Here is a 13,046-nt window from a genome sequence, read left to right on the forward strand (position 1 = left end):
GATTCCCCCACCGTTCGTGAATCCTCTGTTTTGCCTTTACAAAGCGGCTATGGAAAGACTTTTCTCCGTGAACAACAACGTTACAATTTCCATCCAGGAGATACAAACTATTTTGCCAGTCTTATTAATATAGTAGTTATGTAATGAAGAATCGTGCATATGTGCATAATTTCTCAACGCATCAGTTAAACGTTTCTCAAAATCCATTCATGTCTCCTACGGATAAAAAATCCAGATAGTGGAAGTGGACTACTAGAGAAATATTAATACTGAAGCATGTTGGGGCCTTAATGGCGAGTCCAGTCACTACAAGGAAGATATTTTCTTCAACTTCTTATATTCTTGTTCTTTGATACTTATTTCATGACCAAAGGTAAGGATTGGGATGTAGGCAGAACATGCAGTAAGTCAAATGAGTAATTTTTTTGGATGAGCTCTTTCTTCATAATGAAAGACCAAACACCACCAGCACTGCCGTATATGAGACCCCAGTCTTTCTCTTGCTCCAGCCCAACACCACTTGTAAAATAACACGCTGGCATACACCACTATTTCAGGCAGAGACTGATCCGCAGCCCAGAGGGAGCACTCCACCCTTTTCCGGTCTTTCTGGAGCCTTAGAGGAGCTGACCCTCCTCTGCTTCCCACTGAGCTGTAAACCACTCCAGTGCACTCAAGGTTGTGGCTCTTAAATGCCAACAGAACCCCATCATCTACACAAAACAAAGTGGTTCCCAAGTGAGACGTGCTTGTCTCCATAACTTCACCTTGAGATCCTTCCAGTCCACGAAAACAACCAACAGAGTCTGAGTCAGTTGGCAGCCATGGCACAGTCTAGCCATCCCTGGAAAGAAACACTACCAGTTACCAATCTAGATTATTCTATAAGGTCTGATCATATAGTTGGATTCAGATGTAGTCGCATACAGTCACATCCAATCCAAATTATAATAAGTGGACGTCCGGTATTAGTAGGGGTTAGCGACCACAATCGCCTGCAAATGCTGATATCAGTGAATACTAGAGACCTCCTCTAAAAACATTTATAACTGACAATTTCAATTGTTCGATCACCAAATACGCCTCAATATGCATCATTATACACTGTGTAAACTGTCATAGCACTACTGCAAAAGCCAGTATTCATGGTTTCCCTTTACTCCGGTCTTGGGGGGGGGAGAACATTACTGTAGTTTGAAGGTGCGTAAGTCGCCGTCAAGAAAAATGCCTATCACTTCTGGACTAACTGGTTTGCAATTGGCTGTCAATAACGTGTCAACTAGCATTGCACTTCAGTATTCCAGTTTTTGAAGTACAATTAAGAAACCACTAAAAATGATCAGTTTCTCTGATTTTACCATTTATAGGTAAATGTTTGAGTAAAATGAGCATTGTTCTTTTATTCTATGAACTACTGACAACGTGTCTCTGAAATTCCAAGCAAAAAAAATAAATAAAATGCATTTATTTGCAGAAAATTTGAAAGAGTCAAAATAAAGAAAAAGACGCAGTGCTTTCAGACCTCAAACAATGCAAAGAAAACAAGTTCATGTTCATTTAGAAACAACAATACTAACGTTTTAACTCAGGAAGAGTTCAGAAATCGACATTTGGTGGGATAATCAGGAGGTTTTCAAAGGGGTTCATTGCAGTGAGCTCTTAATTTTTTTCTAGAGCTGCATGTTAAATGAAATCTGCAAAAAAAGTCAATTTTACACCGATAATTTGTAGTTATATTCTACATAAAAGTCCTCACATGTGAAGATCCACTGTGCAGTTAATTTCACTGATTCCCACTAGTAGAAAGTGATCTGTTTGTTTAATTGCATTAAGTTGTTGAGTCTGTAGCTGTTCCTACCCTGTTCAAGCACGCTGCGACAGTAGAAAGAAACCACGCATTTCCACCAACAGACATCCATCCATTTGCTTTCATATGTCACTTGTCTGGCTAATTTTAGCATAAGTTATTGCTAGAGACTCCCAAAATTCAACTTTCTAGTTTGATCCTGCTTTCTTATTTGGAAGAATCATCATAAGAAGTAGTTCTTGACTCTGTCGCAGTGGCACCGAAGAAGCCGCGCAACGTGTTTAAATCTTTTATGTGGCCGCATTTTTATAACACGCTAGAAAAAACAACACTCTAACATCCTTTAGCCAAACAAACCATGACATGGACACATCCTAAATACTGCATGAACATCACAGAACGTGAGTCGCAGCAAAAATGTGTTCCCACTCTTGATGTTTGTGAAGATTCACTTTCAGCTACACCAGATAAGCTGTGGCAGTAGCATGTGTATTCTGGGGTCAGACAGGTTGTCATTTTAGCTTTTTCAAACTGGAGATGGGATCATGCAGAATCAAGCATCGATTACGACACATGAATGGTAATTGACTGCAGATATGCTGCAATTAAAAGGACATATTCTGACCCACAAGGTGTCCTCAAGTTAGTTTTATCATCATTATGCTAAACCTTGTCCTAGGTGACACATTGTTATAAAACTATAAAGGTTGATGTGCAATGAAGCTAACAGGCCTCCTAAACAAGGGATTAACTCTAGATTAATTTAGTAAGTTTTACCATTAGTGCAAAAAGGTGACAGTCACACCTTTTTGTGACTGTCAGCTACACAATATAGCATTTTTTTTTTTTGCCAGCAAAATCCGTTTGTTGGATGGGCTGGACAAACTAATATCTTATGGCGACTATGCTGCTGAAATACTCCTGTCACTTGCAGGCGAGATTTGTACAATCCTGTAATTTGAGCTCTACAGCTCAGTATCGCAGTTCCTGATATTAAATAAAGTCCCACGGCAGAAGATAAACAAAAACATGTCATATATCCACATCCCAGGTGTTGCGGATTTATCATCTTTGTTTAATGGGACACAGAGCAGAGGTGATACAAGAGCTAGATGTTTTTTTTCTGTTGTTGTTGTCAGTAAGCATGCCCCACCAGATGCCCCTGGATACCCGAACAGGAAGCTGGGAATTACTGGGACTTGCTTTCGAAGGTAGGCGACAACACTTGAAATCTCAAACTGGCCGGATGGAGCATTCTGGCCAGTTCCTTTTTCATTTCCAGTAATTGCTAATAAGGACGCAGCTATTAAGATGCCGCAGCTGAGCACTGAGCTGAAAGCATTTTATAACATAATCACCTGCTGCCGTAGCCAAGAAACGCCGTGTTAATACTGTCCATTTACTGCAACCGAGTGCTGCAATTGAGATAATGGAGCAGAGGTGGTGGGGGGGAGCACCATCACACAGTTTCTGACTTAATTTTTCTGAAAAACCACTCAAAAAAATCAGTGTCCACAGTTCTCTTTAAGGTACTTTTGCAGGTCATACTTTGATTTTTATTAAGAAAAGACTTCTCAATTTTTTTGGGGTTATCTTAGAGGTTCAAATCAGGTAATATCTTGTCGACAGTAGATAACTCTCTTGGGATCTTCCTCTTCAGTAAGGCTGAAGCTAGCGGCGGGTCTGACAGCGGCTCAGACTCCTCAAAGAACTCCAATCCTAACTTTTCATTGAGCAAAATTATTAATGTGCCATAAACCATCACGCTCGGATGGGTGGCTGTTGGAGAAGATGCTGAAAGGGAAGAGAGGAACACCAGTGATGTTCCTGAAAGAAACATGTACTACGAATGGTACAAACATCTCCATTCGAAACATCTCATAGAAAACTAAGGCAAAGTAAGGATAAATAAAGTGTTCTCTTAAACACATGTCTGCATTTTACACCACATGTCTTTCCCACCAAACAACCACTCTGACTGAAAATGTTTGACAAGTTCTGTTGTGTTTCACTGAGGAAGATTGTTTGTAGTGCGCAACCTACGACCTCCATTTCCCTTTTGAACAGTCATTGGTTAAATAAACCAATACTGATGGTTTAGAAGCTAACAATCTTATCTTCAGGATGTTTTCCCATTTAATTTGGATTTGTACTGAATAAAGACACAGAGACAGCTATCTACTGTAGGTAGGAGATAAACTGCTTTTGAGATTTATCAGAACCTCCCTTCAGAAATCCTGAAATGTCATTTTAATCCTTAAACTGCTTGTTAATTTGAGAAAACTGAAGTTTGATTTAAGGGAGATACAACATTCAAAATGAAGATGATTTCACTTATTCCAAGAAAAAGAGCTTATCCATAAGGCACGATTATTTGTGGAAAAAAGTAACCGCTCTCCCTTTTTAAATGATAAATTAATTGTTTTGGATAGCTGAGGGAAATTTCACTGGCAAAACCAACACCTGACTGCTGCAAGTCAAGTTTATTTGTATAGCACATTTCAGTAAAAAGGCACTTCAAAGTGCTTTGCCACATAAAAACATGATACACAAACTAATTACAAACATTTACATTTTGTAAAATCAAAATCATCAGGCAGATATACATAAGACTTAGACAGACTTTATTGTCATTTTGTATGCACAGTGTGTATACATAACGAAATTTCGTTGCATACGGCTCAGGACAATGTTTTGAGGTTCCAAATATATTAATAATAAAATATATTAATCAATGTTCCAATTGTTAAAAGTCAAAGGCAACTCTAAACAGGTGGGTTTTTAGCCTTGATTTTAAAGGAACTCAGTGTTTCAGCAGTTTTACAGTTTTCTGGAAGTTTTTTGGTGCATAGAAGCTGAATGCTGCTTCTGAGCACGTGGCTCTGCATCTGGGGATGCAGAGTGGACTGCAAGAGCGTACAATCAAGAATTCACTTTAATGGAAGCAGTGTGACAACAGGAAGTGGGCGAAAAGATCTGAAAGAGCAATACATCAAGCCTGGAACAAGAGAAACGGATCACTAAGCCATTTTTCAGGCTTTGAAACTAAAATGTAAAAAATATCCGAAAATATCCAAGCACACATCACGAACTCGGAACCCAGCACATCTAAAGCCTCATCAAAACGTTTTGATGACATAAAACGTACCCATCATGGTAACCATCTAGAATATGTTCCGTATTCGGTCAGATTTTCCTCCTCTGACATGAACATGTGTTTGATGAACAGAAAATCTGCACAGCGCTTTGCTAAATAAACATGTTTACTGATCTGACGCTTGAAATACGGTCAACCAGCCAACCAGAGTAGCCGAACGTGGATGGAGGCCAACGTTGAGCTAATCCGCCTGGCTGCTCCGAGTAGCTGGAGGCTACTGGTGACCTGCTCACACTGTAACCTTTACCTCCATGCTACAGATCACCAATCCGCCTGCGCTCGGAGCCCAGGGGCTGTTGGGCATTTGTCACAAATATTGCCGTGTTATGACAGGGCCTGCATCCGAGCGAGCGCGATCCGCTGCCCCTGTGGGCTGCACAACATTAGCACCCCGCCTTTATTAGTGCTATTAGCAGCCATTTTCATATCCAGGCGGCGTCGGCGAGAGAGGCTGGATTGATGACGACGACGGTGATGATGATAACGATCACGGTGGCGCTCGGAGTGGGGAGAGCTCGCATCTGATTTGCGGAGGCTGCCGACGAGGGCTTCATTTCCATAATGAATCATCAGCGGCTGTTTGATGAGCTGCGGACAAAGGCAAAAACAACAAGTGCCCCGACTTCCTCAGACGAACGACGTAGAAATGAAGAGCCACGTTCACGAACGACTTGATTGACCTTTGCTCTTTTTTTCTCTCCCAGTTTTAGATCCAATTTAACAAAGTGTCGCAAATTTAGAAAGTTGTAAAGCAACAACTATCCAACCTTGAGTGTTATACCAAACAAGAAGAAAAGTAGTTTTGTTTTTTCGTCCTCCGGCCCTCCCCAGCTTCAAACAGCCCACCTTCAAGCTTTATTGCCATAGAGCGACTCTGGCTAGATGAGATCCCCGCACAGCTTAACATCTGGGCGCTTTGCCGCTGATGCCCTCATAAATAAAAGATAACTCCTGCCTACCGCGCACAGTCGCATTGGTATAAATCATGTATATGGATTTTTGCTTGGCTTTCACTCTCTCTTTCTCTTATAACCACCCTCCCTACCTCCGTCACAGTTTTCCTGTCTGCCCCCTTTTGCACAGTTCTTCCTCTCTTCAGTCTTTGTCTCTTTCTTCTTCGCTGCCCAGCATGAAGTCCGCAAGACTCGGCGAGTTGGCAGGTAATTAGGAGCGTCGTGATGGTGGGATGGAGAGCCACCTCGTCTTTGTTCTCTGCTAATTCAAAATGTCTGCAGCTTGCTCTGAGGGCTGAGAAGCAATATAATATTTACTAGAGCTCCTAAGAGAAAGAAATGAAAAGTCCAGATGTCGTAAAATCAAATGTGAGTGAACGGTCTAATTGTAAAGAATGATTTTCTGACATATGACTAATGTTTTTTAATGTGCCCTTTTGAAGGTCATTCATAAATTATAGTATCAGTTGCCCAAAAACAAAACAAAACAAAACAGAAAAGATTTCAGATATTGCCTTAGACTAAGACAAAAACCAATATGAAAACTTTAGATTTCAGGAAATAAGTGCACATTTCAAACCCCACTGAGCAGCAGTGACTTCAAACTTCATCACTTTTTATGTCTTGGGTGAGACGTTTTGAACTCCTCTTTGCTTTTTTGGGTTAGCTGCTGAACAGATAGACCCACATTTCGAAATCTGGGTGCACAACAAGGCCAAAGCACCACACCGCCACCACCGTGCTGAATGTGGTTCCTATCAAACATAGAAGTCTGGGCTATAGTCAGACTTCTCTACTTTGCTCCCCTCTGTCCACGAAATACTGTTACAGGTGTTACTTTTTGGGCTGAACTATTCCCCCACGCAATCTTTGTTCAATCTTTTTTTTTTATTGTACTGTCATGAACTTTCAAATAAGTACAAAAGAAACATTTAACCTTCACTGCATGGTCTGCATGATCCAGAGGAGAAACAAAAGCCAAAAGCGTCTGCTTTTATAGAGCTGGCCACAAATGAATCGAGTGCAGTTGGTCCTAAATGATACTGTCCCATTTAAAGGAAGATCTACTTTTCTTTTTTTACTTGAAGCTTTTCCAGATTTGAATCATTTCAGAAGAGAGCATTTTTTTAGATGTCAAGACGTCACATCATCTGTATATTTGCATAAAGATTGCTACAAAAAAAATTTATTTTGCATATTTTTTTTAATGAAGAAGGAAGACATAACTGCACTAACCAACACACCTACGACAATACTTTTTATATATTTACATGATCTGCAAGAAGTAGCACAAACAAAAAAAACTTCCTAATTCTCTCATGGCAGAGTTTATCAAATGAACATTACTGTACTGGAGGAATATGTGATCAATTCTTCATCCCCTTTGAAAATGTAAACAAAGTGAATGTCCTGAATGGAGTCCATATGTATAAAAACCCCCGAAAAAACCACACATTTCCATTGTAATAGAAGACTTTCAGTGAGTTTCAGGACTCGTTCTCTCAGGAGCAGCACGCATCAGATGCCCAAATGGATTCCTGCTATTCAATTATTGTGAAACTATTGGCAACGGGGCTTTGCGAATAATAACACGGCTTTATTAATGTACAGTGTGATACTTTAGTGATGCCGGAGGGGGAGATTCTTTTCCCCTGCTGGCCCTTAAACACATTACCACGACTACGGAGCCATTATGCGTCAACTTAACACACGTAGACCCATTATGACAACCAGCTGAATTTGGAGATAAATAGCATGAACGAAGGCGGAACATGGATGATTATGGCTGATCAATAGAGGAGCAGGAGGACTAAGCAGTGGCTGACTCTGGGGCCTGATCCCTGGTGAGGAGGAGAGGTCAGCGGTAGTATTTAATCCCCAAGGACAGGAAGCCCAAATCAAATTCAAACAAAAGAAAAACTAATTATGTCAAGTCTCCTCTAGCTGATGATAAAGGATAATTACTTTTTTATTTCCCCGCGCCAAGGCTGAGTACATTCTTTCAGACGTAGCGACGTAACCTTTAACGAACACTGCTTGATTGATGAGGCGCCGTATGTACCCCTCACCCCCACACACACACACATCTCAAATGATTACCAATCTCTGCTCCATAGAAACACAGGCAAATACAAATAAAATAATCTGTCCTCTTTAATGGCAACAAATAAGTTTGCACAAGACATGAAAAAGGCAAGGCCCTCATTTAAGGAGATTTACGCCCTTTATTATCTGATGCGTGTATCACCAGTGAGACAGAGTGCAATTACAGGAGAACAAATATCTGTCCCATCCAGAGCGACCCTTTCTGATGAGGGAGTCAGCCACAGACGTATCTACCCGTCTGCGGAGGAGATGCGCTCGCACAGATGGAGCTAATGATGAATGAGACATCTCCAGAGCCTGATACATATTTCTCATTTCTCCGAACAAACAATGCAGAGATCTGAAATGAATATCGCCAGCTGAACAGGCGCCACCTGGCAGGCAGGAGAGGCGAAGGCTGATGATGGAGATCTACACGAGGACCCACGTCCTCCTGTCCCTCCGTACAGCAGATGCCAGGGCTTACAGGGAATAACACGCCGCTGACACGCTGTCAGTCAGTCGACGATGAAACGACTGCAACAGAAACGAGTAAATAGCAACATTTCCTGTTTCAAAAGCACCACTCCAAGTCTGTAAGTCATTTGAAATTGTTATTTCCGCTTGTGAAACGTCTGTAACTTACGTGATGCTTTGGAAAAGTTTTCTCCTTGTTGTGACTGATGCTGTTTTCTCATTAACGCTCTTTAAAATCTCAGAGGCCTTCGCACAACAGCTGCAATTATACTAGGATTAAATTACACACAGGAGGATCTACTAATTAGATAACTTCAAGGTGCGTAAGAATTTTGTTCATCTGACTTGAGAATGTTGATGAAGAGATTTTTGCAATATTTTTGAAGGAAAAAAAAATTTTATACGCCATTTTTTGTAGTTTAGTTTACAAATGGAGCAAAGTTTTTGCAGATGTAATATGTGATAATTAATCGGGAATCAGTGTAAAATATTCCAGAAGCTTGACAAGTTTATGTATTAGACTATCTAATCTTAAAGGGATCTTGTTATTAGAAAAGCATAGAATCTGCTCACTGTTTGTGTTTTCAAACTAAAAGTCAAAATTAATATGTAAATTTCATTTATTAAAAACTGAGTTTTAGACAGTCTTTAGAGCTAACGACATAATAAAACAGCCCTCAGTAAAAACAGTAAAATAGCCTCTTTAGTTTAGCGTCAATAAGACGCTACAAGGCAGATGCTAACTTTAGCATTGTTAGCAGCTAACAGCTACTCGGTTACCTTACTCATATCTTGTCCATCACCATTTTGTTCAACCTGCTGGTCAAAATGTCGCCAGATTACAAATTTAAAACTGGTTAAGACTTCCTCAATATTTCTGAAACTGACGTCAACAAGCACAACAACATTTTTTGTTAGCTAACTCTGTCAGCACAACAACAGGGCAGTATGAAGTCCGGTATGAAGTCCGGTATGAAGTCCGGTATGAAGTCCGGTATGAAGTCCGGTATGAAGTCCGGTATGAAGTCCGGTATGAAGTCCGGTATGAAGTCCGGTATGAAGTCCGGTATGAAGTCTGGTGTATCCGGTGTATCCTGGGTGGGAATCTTAGAAATATAAGACACAACGTCTAGTCTGTAATCGTACAACACTAATGACTTCATTAAGAGTCCTTACATTTTAAGTACATGCAACATTTTGCTTTATTACTTCAAAATAAGAGTCTCAAAAACAGCCAAAAATAATAATCTTAAAGCACTCATCTGAGGCCTATATTAGTAGATTTAACTAATTTCCTCAGAGGAAAGGACATGACAACAGCAGCTGGATAGAGCCCATGTCACAAGGAGAAACATTGTGACATGGGCCCTTAAGTAAATAATGCTATTAAAAAATGTCCCCTTCAAAATTCTAAAATTATTTTGTGTTGGTGGGTCACATAAAATCCCAACAGACTACACTGAATCTTGTGGTTGCTAATGAGGCAGCTCAGCTTCCTCCAGTGTTGACTCCTCAGAGCGGACACGGCCAGCGTGCCGTACTTCCCGACCCGCTCTTCCCATCAGGTGTTTGTGCCTCAGCCGTGACACTTGACAAATGCCGCGTTCCCGTCCAAACCTGGTTACCAGCAAGTTGTCCACTGACAGAAGCTATTTGCTGTTTAATGCCACAGAAATCCGATTACGTCTTTTTGCAGGCCGTGGCTGTCAGCCAGCAGAGATGGATGGAGATGATAAAGTGAGGCTTGGAGGAGGAGAGTGTGCTCTTTAAGGTTATGAAAAACAAATAAATAGCAAGGTTCAAGGACGACTGCGGTTGAATGTCGCTCTACTCGAGGTGAGGGCGTGAAGAGTATTCTTGTTCACTGGGAAACTCAGACACACGTGGATACAATGCTTTAATATATTTTATTAGGATTTTATGTGATAGACCAACACAACATAATGCACGATTGCAATTTGAAAAGAAAATATTTGATGCTTTTACAAATTAAAAACTTGAATGATGTGTCGTTTCCGATTTCCTTCAAAAGTCACCAAATTACTAAATAATAGCATCAATACGCTGGTTTTATTATGAAGGAACATGAACAAGCAGATCAAGAAGAACATTAATCAAAAGCATCTTCAAATATTGCACAGTTTTTCTCATTTTGTATATTTCTCCTTGCGAACACAATCATTTCCTGCTAATAAAGCTGACTTTGATTTGATAACTGCAATTTTGTTTTTCAGTTGTTGGTGTGCTGCAGCTCCCGTTCTCTCTTGAAAAAGACATTTTTAATTGGTCAGCTCAAATAAAAGTTACATACAAACAATAAGTGCCAGTCCTATCCTACTCAGCTCTACTCTTTTCATTGAGCTTCTATTCCATCAACACGCTGGAGAACATGGTAGTGGCAGCATAATGCTGTGGGGAAGCTGGACAGAAAATGGATGGAGCAAAAGGGGAAGCATTTCGAGTCACAACTTTGCTCTACTGTGAGATTTTCTATCCTATAAAGCGAACAAAATTAAAGGTTGTGGTGATAAAAATTTGAAAATATTTGTGTTCTTTTGCAAAGCTGTATAAATTTGTTTCTTCTGCGTATTTTCATAGTTTCAAAAAAACACAGACTTATATCACAAAGAATGGGTGCGTACAGTAGTAGGAGTCCAACTGGTCTGTAGAATCGCCCAATGTTTGACAACAGGTGGTCCCAAGTGGCCAAATCCGTTCATAAGGGCATGGCAGTGAGTGTGAATTGATGCAGAGTAATTAAAGAAAAGTTCTGAGTGTGTCACCGCTGAGCCGTCCTCAACACTGTTCCACCTGTTTCTTTCTGCGAATGTCCCCTCCATTCATCTGGGACTGTGTCCATTCCACAAACGCATCGTCTTTCCGCCGTTGATTGCCAACACAGTTTACTCCTTGGGGAGAAAAAAGAGAAGTCCAATCCAATAATCGCATTCCGCCTCTCGTTCTTTTGTCTTTCAGCCATTCTCCGCTTCTGGACGGGTCCATTCACAGACCGGGAACCACTCTAACCTCGCCATGAAAGGCTGAGAACTCAAAGGCTGAGAACGAAGCGGCCCGGGCTTTCTCTCGGTAACACAATTAGCCGTGGAGCGGGCGGGTCCGGCCTCCAGCTCATTCAGCGCCGTATTTGATGGCCAGCCAGACCCATGACTTCATCCACACACACCATCAGACTATTACTATGCAAAGCAGCACCACTTTCTCCAACCCCAGCCCCACACACACTCTAAAGCCTCGCTTTGTCCCACAGCTGCTAATGCGTGTAATTTTTGTGCGAACGAGGAGCCGAGGCTGCGGGCAAACGCACCTCTTTAAGCTTGCAGTATTATCGGATTTAAGCCCATATGGCAGAGGAGAGATGTGCCGTTCTCTGGGAGGACACGGGGAAAGGAAAGACTAGACGAAGCAGGATGAGAAAGTTTCAAAGTTTCTGCCACTTACCAACCTAAAAAAGGCGATCCAAAAGAGAAAAGGCAAAGTTTGTGTTCGTAAAAATGTCTTTTTGTACGGATTTCCTAGGGCACCTGGAGGAATTATTTTATTTTGCGTTACCTGAATTTCTTTGCAGTAAATCAGTAAATAGCCTACAACCTATTTTGTATATAGTTTTAGTGATCACAAATGTTAATTTAAAATGAAACATATGTACATCTTCAAGCATAATCAAGTAACTATGTTACCTTCAGTTGTTATAAAAGTGCTGCATATATCAAATATGGCTTAAAAGAAATTTGACTTCCTAATTTGAGGAATTGAAATCAGGCCTCTGTCTCTTTAAGAAAGTCCTGCTCTTCCCAACACTCCGCCAACAGAAAGTCATCACAACATGGCTCCTCTATTAGTCCTTTAACAACGTTTTTAACAGCGTTGCCGTGAGAAGCAGCTCGTATAATGAGCTTGGCAGTTGTGCAGTTCCACCAGGTGTTTGCTAATTGCTGCTGGCTAGTCTGAAGGAGCTGATTGGGGGAGGTGTCGGGGAAGGAGGCGGAAACTGGGAAGCTTGAAAACAGCTGAGCAAGGATTTCTCAAACATGCATGAAAGAATCAAGGCAACACTCCAGGTATGTCTTTGATGAGGGAATAAAATTATAATATGATATAAAGCAAGTAAAGTTAATTTTCTATATTACTGCCCCTTTAAAGAGCCCCAGTGAAAACATGTTTACACATTCTTAACTCTTTGGTACAGAAACTGGTTGAAAATCAATTTATGAACTGCATGTTCACGTTTGTTTGTGTAAGGAGAAGATGGGAATAGTCCAAATAGTTTGGATGTGTTTTTTATTTTATTTTTCTGCTTTCCTTTTTACACCAGGTTTCTGTTTGCACCTTAGAGAAGGGATAGATATTAACATATATAGAACGCTTTCCAAAAACTTTGCATAAAATAAAAAAATAAAAAATAAAAAAAAGTGTTTTGTGCATCAACTGAAAAGGAGATGAAGTCACAAGTTTTAACGTCCCAAACATTTTTGCAGCAACTATTCTGATCGGCCTTCGTTTTCCGAGAAAAATTACTGACTCGATTCTCATCAGTATGTCAGTGGAA

The 13,046-nt window shown here is 40.6% G+C and overlaps 1 protein-coding gene and 1 long non-coding RNA gene across 4 annotated transcripts in view; both read right to left on the reverse strand.

The window, feature by feature from the left end:
• LOC122844364 (transmembrane protein 211) overlaps nucleotides 1-13,046 on the reverse strand; it is a 127,429-nt gene that overhangs the window by 26,463 nt on the left and 87,920 nt on the right. The window contains exon 3 of one of the 3 annotated variants that reach the window (XM_044139721.1): nucleotides 11,266-11,388. The exons of the other annotated variants lie outside the window; for them this stretch is intronic. Within the exon in view, the coding sequence (XP_043995656.1) occupies nucleotides 11,276-11,388 (113 nt within the window). The 3' untranslated portion in view covers nucleotides 11,266-11,275. Of the gene's footprint in view, nucleotides 1-11,265; nucleotides 11,389-13,046 lie in introns of those variants that run through there. 3 annotated transcript variants of the gene reach the window in all.
• On the reverse strand, nucleotides 8,054-9,527 carry LOC122844365. The gene is made up of 3 exons (XR_006372874.1): nucleotides 9,260-9,527; nucleotides 8,649-8,749; nucleotides 8,054-8,539 (listed from the first exon to the last, which is right to left on the reverse strand). It is a non-coding gene; the product is annotated as an uncharacterized LOC122844365 (long non-coding RNA).

This window comes from Gambusia affinis, linkage group LG15, assembly GCF_019740435.1.
Source record: "Gambusia affinis linkage group LG15, SWU_Gaff_1.0, whole genome shotgun sequence".
NCBI lineage: Eukaryota > Metazoa > Chordata > Actinopteri > Cyprinodontiformes > Poeciliidae > Gambusia > Gambusia affinis.